This window comes from Theobroma cacao, chromosome 7, assembly GCF_000208745.1.
Source record: "Theobroma cacao cultivar B97-61/B2 chromosome 7, Criollo_cocoa_genome_V2, whole genome shotgun sequence".
Taxonomy (NCBI): domain Eukaryota; kingdom Viridiplantae; phylum Streptophyta; class Magnoliopsida; order Malvales; family Malvaceae; genus Theobroma; species Theobroma cacao.
This window is the reverse complement of record NC_030856.1, coordinates 19,481,965-19,490,173: the sequence shown is the minus strand read 5'-3', so window position 1 is coordinate 19,490,173 and position 8,209 is coordinate 19,481,965. Positions and strand designations below refer to the sequence as shown.

The 8,209-nt window shown below is 29.2% G+C and overlaps 1 protein-coding gene across 1 annotated transcript; it reads left to right on the top strand.

Moving 5' to 3' along the window:
• On the top strand, nt 254-2,472 carry LOC108662848. Its single transcript, XM_018124552.1, has 2 exons — nt 254-367; nt 1,952-2,472. The coding sequence occupies exons 1-2, from the start codon at nt 308-310 to the stop codon at nt 2,240-2,242; spliced, it is 351 nt and encodes a 116-aa protein (XP_017980041.1). The 5' UTR covers nt 254-307; the 3' UTR covers nt 2,243-2,472.

The following is an 8,209-nucleotide window of genomic DNA, read 5'->3' as shown; positions in this document are numbered from 1 at the left end:
CTACTCCCCCCAGGGGTCTTAGACCGTGAAATTTCCAGACCAATTGCTTCTTGAGGAAGTTAGAAGAACCTAATTGTATTTCTTGTCAAAGATCAGAGCCGTGCTTACAAAGTTTTCATAATAAAGATAAAGTTGACACACAACTTCCACGTCAGAGGGGCCCTTTCTTGAAAGCAAAAGGCGGACATTATTGGCTGAATCTTGAGAGGTTCCTTCGCATGCAATCCATGGAAAGAGGATATAATTAAGGCACGTTGCTTTGCAACCATTTTGCTATTGCTAGCTTAATAATCAAAACAGTATATTCATGTCTGCACTTAATACCACATCGAGCCCAACAATGAGACGTTCACGCTTCAGGCTAAAGGTATAATCTTTGTAGGTCCAATATTCTTTTCATGGTCATGCAAATTTCTTCTTCTTCTTCATTTTTTGGTTGAAAATTGTCAAAACTTTCATTCTTTTGATGAAAGAATTGCAGAATATGCCATAGACAGTCTCTAGCCAATAATGTATGATCTAGTACCCAGTCAAAATTATCAAAACTTGTCAACCCCTTAGTACCCTTTCCGTTAATTAAGAGGTTTGTTAGTAGTTATATGTATGATCTAGCTCATATATAAGCTCGTTTCAAAAAATAATAAAATTACTACTCAAATATTTCAATAAAAGTTTGTGTTAACTTAGGTGGCTAATTAACAGTAGTCATAGTCTTGGAATTGATTTTTATACTGGTTACTTGAAATGCTTCAGATATCTTTTTATTTTATATATTTCTTCAGAGAATAGTTTTATTTGAGAGAAGGAGGCATATTTGTCCCTTATATATCTTCTCTTGCTTTTGTCTATTTGTGACTTATCTTAAATTATTCAAGTTTATACATTTTGAGTTTTAATTCACTCCCTCTTATTCGAACAAGTTAATTATTTACTAATTATTGGAGAATTTTACAGGCAACCCCAAGTATAGAAAAGATGTTCCACATGAAAATTGATTAAACAGTACTGTGCATAAGATTCAATGAATAAGACACTCAATAAAGAATCAATCAAAATGATAAAATTCCCAATATTTGAAACTCTACATAGAAACCAATTTTAAGAGACATTTAACCGAGTGACTAATTGTTTTAAAAATTTAAATATATAGGAAATGACCCATTTTTTATTTAGGCAGAGACGGCTCAATAAAAGCTTAAAACTAAATATTCAAATAAGATTTTTTTATTTGAAATTAAGAAAAAAATTTAATTAAAATTTTATTCTTTTAACTTTTTGACGTGTAAAATTTTTAATTAAATCTAATCTTAATTTAAGAAGTGAGGGAATATATAAATATTTTATTAATTATTTATTTTTAATATCATTAATTATATTTTTTTTAAAAATTATGAGATTTATGAAAAATTGACACCGAAAGCAAGAGCTTTGGTGACTTTATAGCACAGTCAGCCCTATATTTAAGGTGCTGTCGTGGCAGGGCGACAAGGGCTAGATCCCACCCTCCCTATCTGGCAGAAGAAGAAAGTAAAAAAGAAGAAAAAGAATTTTATATATATATAGAATATTGTGATTATAAATCACATTACAAAATAATAATAACAATAAAAGCAAAATCTGATAGAGTTTCTGTTTTGATTCTGAATGTGCAAATTTTACACAAATTAGAAACTTGGTTAATGGCAAGTTGAAATTAAGATTTAGTCTAAAATGAGAGTAGTGAAGCTTGGTGAGAACTAATAAAAGTATGAAACCTGATAGAACTTTGATTAATGGTTTGGGAAAGTCCAGCATCTATTTTACAATTTACATTCCGCTTTTATCTTTTAAACTTTCATATGAGCTTTGATAAGAAAGCTTTGAGCAACATATAAATAACATCAACTGTTAATTAAGTATAAACAAGTAAGAAGTCCTTATTCGTTGCCTTGTTTCTAACTTATATGGACAGAGAAAGAATGCAATGAAAAGTGTGACGACCAGATTTAGAAGGTTGAAGACAGATATGGAAGAAATAAGCAAAGAGCAGGAAAGCATTAAGGAAGGGCAAAGGCAAGTTCGAGCGAAATTCGAAGCAATACAAGAAGAATGTGAGAGGCTGAGGGAAGAAACTAACAACATAATCCAACAAAGTGCAATGACTCAAATTCGCCTCGGTCTCATGTTCAACATCCTCAAGGCACGAGAAGAAGGCAATTTTGCCAAGGCTTCTAAGCTAACTCAGCTGCTTCGGTCAGTTTAATCCTTGTTTAAGTCAAGCTTACGTAACGTAATCTTTATTCTCCCTTTTTTATAAGATAAATAACAGCAAAGGGATGATAGTCAGAAGCCGTTGTCGATCTATTTGGTTAGAAATATTAAGTTTGGGGTCATCTAGTTATTGTCTTATTAAAGCTTTAATTTGTTTATGTAAATTGAATACTTATTTTGAAGCCCTTATATATATATGTCAAAATTTGCTTTAATTTGTCACGTAGAAATCTAATTCCCAGAGGATGTAAAATTGAAGTAAATAAAAAAAAAGTACAATTACTTAGTAAATAACGGACATCTCTTTAGTTGGATTAAGCATGTATTAAAACATTTATACTAAAATTATAAATAATTATGAAGAAATCAGAACAAAATTGGGGTAATCTCATTCATAAATTTGTTTTCTACAAAATTGTATCTCCATATAATAAGAGGTAAATATAATTTCACTTTAGATAACAAAACTAACATAATTTCGCAAAGATTATCAATCTTAGTGGTCTTCTGTAGTATACTATCGCCACACTTAATTCCTGTGACCTAGGGTAAAATCAGAATAAAAACTACAATTAACCCTAGCATGGGTTAGAAGCAACTAATGGCTGCACAAAACATATATAACAAAACCACTATTCTATAACTGGTGACACTGTTTGAAACTTATTCCCAATCACAAAATACATGCCAACATGATCAATATTTAACCCCCATTGGCAAGGGCAAAGCATAGCCAGGTTTGGAGAAATTAAATGTATTTTTAGATTACCCCAAATGTTTAAAGTATTAGTGATCCACTAGTTACAAACTAGATATCATACAACCTCAAATTCATATATTAAATTCAAAATGTCTTATGCAATAACTTAGTCTCAAAAATAAATTTACAATTACTGAGCAAAATCACATTCGAAGTTCAAAAGAAAGAAATCATCTATTTATCAAATCATATTCCAAAATCAGAACAAATAGATAATTTATATTTATATATACTTGCATACTCAACTCAATTTAATTAATCCATATTCACATTGAGTTTAATTTTTAGGATGTGAAAACATCGAAGAAATATCAAATCACTTAACTGATTTGCTAAAATCAAAAACCAAATAGTAAAGCATTGAAATCCTCTAGAATTCATTAATCCAAAATACTTAAAATTAGAAACCTATTAATCCAAAGCAAACCATGACTCCCTGTTGGTCATTTTAAGGTATTTAGGTGTAGCAACTTCTTTTGCTAACCAAAATTAATTTTGATATATTTTTCAAAATTAAAACGATTTTCTTTAATAGGACACAAAAACATGAAAAGATTCAAAAATTATAAAATTATAGGTTAAAATACAAAATCTATAAGAAATATGAGTGTAGACACCAAATTTAAAATAATATAATAACTAAAATAATAAATAACAAAAGAATGAAACAACAAATGAAAACAGATTGGAGGCATAGAAATGAAAAAAATAAAACGACAAAAAAAAAACAAAGAAATGGAAAAAGAGAAAAAGATGTGGAAACAGGAATAGGAAAATAGAAAATTAAAAATCAAGATAAAAAACTGAAAATGAAGATAAAAAAAAAAGAATAGAAAGTAATGAAAGAATACAGAAAATCTAGAAACCAAAAAACAAAAAATCAAAAACAATAAATGAAAATGAAAATGATATGAAGAAATCACCCAAAAATGAAAAACGTGTATAGACGGGTTTTGGCAGTAGGGTTTAGGGATTGAGGTTTCCTTTTAGCGTTTCCAAGGGTGTTATATATAACTTAGTAATAAATATATACAGAAATTAAAATATTTTATATATTGAGAAATGTAATCCATCCCTGTATTTTTTGAAATATATTATAAAGTTTTCCTGATTTGATTGAAAATTTTCTAAAATATAATTAATCACAACATTGTCAATTTAAGAATACTCTTAAAAAGAAAGTAAGATATAATAGAATTTAAAATTTATGTAATTGATCTCAATTTGTTCTTAATAAGAGCATAATATATAACAATCTCATTTCTACTTGGACAATTTCATAATTATAGCAAGATAGCTATCAAGAGAAAATGTACATATATTGCCAACAGCAAAAGCTACATGACCTATAACAAAAAAAAAAAAAATCTTATTTAGTTGTTTTCAATATCGCATTATGACCCTTCGTGGTGTGCATGAGATCTCTGTTCAGACTACATGAAAAAGGAAACAAACCATAAGTTTAAATTATCATGCTCTTCACTTAAAAAAGAATACCAAGTAAAAATGAAATTACCTTATAGTTAATCACAAATAAACAACATTTGAATAACTATATAAGTTGGAAATAAATAGAAGGTATCTTAAAAATATAATAATGGAACAAAGCAATTTAAAAAGGTCAAAAAGGAAAAAACAAAAAAATTATGCAATCATCACAAAAGGATTTTTCTTTTAATCTTTTGGTAGTCAAAAAGTGTACATAAACATAATATCGATAGAGATGATGGCAACAGATGATCAAATTGAGCCCAAAAAAGAATAATCAAAACAATGAGAATTAAAAGGAAAAGACAAAAACCATCACCAAAACGGTGATGGTTAAATTCTTCTACAAAAGACAAAATTGAGTAAAATTCCTGAACAAAACGGTGAATTATCAACTTCTACATGATTAAATGTCAATCATATGAAAGAAAAGTTGAAACCGAAAAAAGAAAGAGGCTCGTCATGTTGACTGACTTTTAAGAAGTCCATTTTCTTGTTGAGTTTTTCTTCATCCTGCCCTTGATTTAGGAGTTGATCAACCTTGTCTTCGCAAAAAGTTGTGACTTGAAAGACAATGAAAGAGGAAGTAATTATGAAGAAGCAAGTGAAAAGAACAATTTAGTAGAAAGGACTAAAGATGTGTTGATTTGATTAGGAACTTGTTCCAAAGAGCATTCTTAAGTCCAAGTCTACTGTAGTAATTTGCACCGGTTGTTGTTGCATTCTACATCAAATCCTCATCAATTAAATGTAGTTTTTCTCTAACAGTAATAGTCAATGCCAAGCATGTAAATAGTAATAAAAATGAAATTACTCTAATCTTCTGAAAATTTAAGGAGTTAAATAGTACAATAGAAAAATATGGATTATTACTTATGTTTTGTGAAATGATCTGATAACATTTCGTCAAATAGTTAATGTAAAATTAGTTTTTGAGATAAAAGTCTATTAATATATTGAATCATTATTAAAATGAAGAAAAAGAAAAAAATTGCAAATAGGGTTATAAACAAAACTTCATTAAGAATTGTTTCATCATTATTATTGCAATGACCCCCAACTAAGTACAGTGAGTTAGGTTCATATTTCAACTTTTCTTGTTTGGTTTTCTATATGAAAGGGATTCTAGTGGAGATCTCCCAATCATTTTCTTTTTAGTAATTGTGCTCTCGCACTACTACATTTTGGACTCTATTTCAATTAACTATTTTTTAAAGAATTAACTAACCAAACTAATATAATTTCACTGAACTGTCAAAAATATCCATTGCACCTCTCTAGAACTCATTCATAAAAGGTTTCTTAAATACAGGTATGTTTAAGTAGTCATTGTCAAACTAATTAATATTATCATACGGCTTTCCTAATCAATAACATACTAAGTTGTTACCCCGCCAATGCATATTAATAAAAAATAAACAACATAAATTAGAAATATTGTTTTAAAGTTGATTTTGTAGAATGTGATGATGACCAAATAGCAATAAAACAACTGTAATGGAAAGGAAATTTTTAAGAAGTTCTAGAACATCATATATCAACTAATGCTAAGACATAATAGCCTTATGATTTTCAGTATAAAGTGTTCATTAGCAAATAGCAATAAAACAGCTGTAATGGAATGGATATTTTTAGGAAGTTCTAGATCAACATGTATCAAGTAATGGTAAGACAAAATAGCTATATGATTTTCGTCATAGAATGCTCATCAATATCAGCCTAAAAAGGATGTAGAATTTACCTCTCTATCTAAAGCCACAAATATCAACTAACGCTAAGGCATCATAACCAAATGATTTGCACAATATCAAAATTAGATTAAAAACGTTATGAAACTAACTTCTTTTATGTACAGTTAAACCCTTTGAGCTTTTCATAACCTCATTTTGAAATACCCCATACTTTGATATGGTGATAAATGAAGTTGATCGAATACAAATTGAGGTCAACTAAAATGTTTAAAAGTGATAAAAGATGAAAAGAGTAGTTTAGGATAAAATATTTCAAAAGTGATAAAATAACAATAAAATAATAATAATTTTATCGGAGGAGAATTTGTGAGATAAAAGGCGATTCGGAAGTTAAGTGAGGCATAATAAGGTATTTTGGGTACCAAGGAGACAAGATAAAATTTTTAGAATAAAATAATATTTTATTAATGAAATAATATTAAAATATTAATATTTAGTTGGATATCGAAATTAGTCATGAATAAGGATCATATGGTTGATCCAAGTGGGAGAGAAGATGTCAAGCCTGACTCTATAAAAATATTTGTCATAACATACATGTGATGGATAGCATGTTTGCATGCTAAGAGAGTCTCGAAAAATTTACAAAAAAGTCGGTATTGTACCTAGACGTACAACAAAGTTGATTTAAGCCTCGAACTAGATCAAATAGAAAATTCACGATGAAATTAAGAATTTTAAAGTCCCAGAATGGTTTAATATGGTGATTCGGAGTTCGAGGATCAATTTGGAGTTAAATCAAAATTTTCGCTATCTAGGGGTAAAATGGTCATTTATCACCTGGGGACAAAATGAGAATTTTAGAAAAGATTTTTTGGCCCCATTTGACTTATTGGAGTATAATTTGACTTATTGGAGTAAGATTTGAGGTTTAGAAGTGAAAAATTTTAATTTCGGTATAATTTGAAGAAAAAGGGTAAAATGGTAATTTTGCCACCCTAGGGGCAAAATTGTAATTTTCCACCACCAGGGCATTTTCCAGCACATGGTCTTCCTTTATCCTTATTTTGACCATTGACTAATTGTGTGGTGGAGATAAAAAGGATTAAAATTTTAAAATTTTAAAAATAGACTAATAAGAAAATGCCATGTGTCATACCTTTATTATTTTATTGTTTCTTTATAAAAAGGCATAAAATCAGCCCATTTTCTTCATATGGCCGGCCAAGCAAGGAAGAGAGTGAAAGAGAGGAAGAACAAAGGGAAAAACAAGAAAACCTAGGTAAAAATTCAAAGAAAAAGTGAAGAAATCAAGGAAACAAGCTAGGTAAGCTAGAATTTCTTTAATTCTCCTTGGTACCTAGCTTACCCATGCTTTTGTTCTTGATTTTCATGGTTGAATATTGAGTTATTATGATGAATTCAATTCTGAAAAATGGGTTAGGAAAGAGAAAATTGTTAGATTAATTTGATTTTAAGTTATGTTAGTATTTTAAGTTAGTTTAGCATATTTAGAAACAAAACAACAAGAAAAGAATTTATTTCCTCCCACAACCCTTAATGGCCGAATTTACCATGTGTTGAGTGAGGATGAATTTGATTTTCATTCTAGGAGAATTGGTTAAGAAATGATGAATTATGAGCCTAGAAAAATAATGGGAGTTTTCAGAGCAAAAATACGAATTTTTACCCACTAGGGGTATTTTCGTAATTTACTACCGAGATTGATAAATTGAATCTCATTCACAGTCATTAAGGTAATTTAGGTATAATTTGAGTGTAGAAAGTGAGAAGAATTGATTTGGAGTTAAATTGGAGATAATAGGCCGAATTAGGTCAGCACCGCATTTAAACGGTAGTCTGATAAGTTGTATATCATATCATGCATATATACCGAGCCTGAATTGATTTTATAATGGTCAAGCATTGATGTGATGAATTATGTATTGTACATTGTGGATAGGTGGTGAGCAAAGTACACTGGTAAAAGTACAGAAATTGTGCTTGGAGACTGGGATTA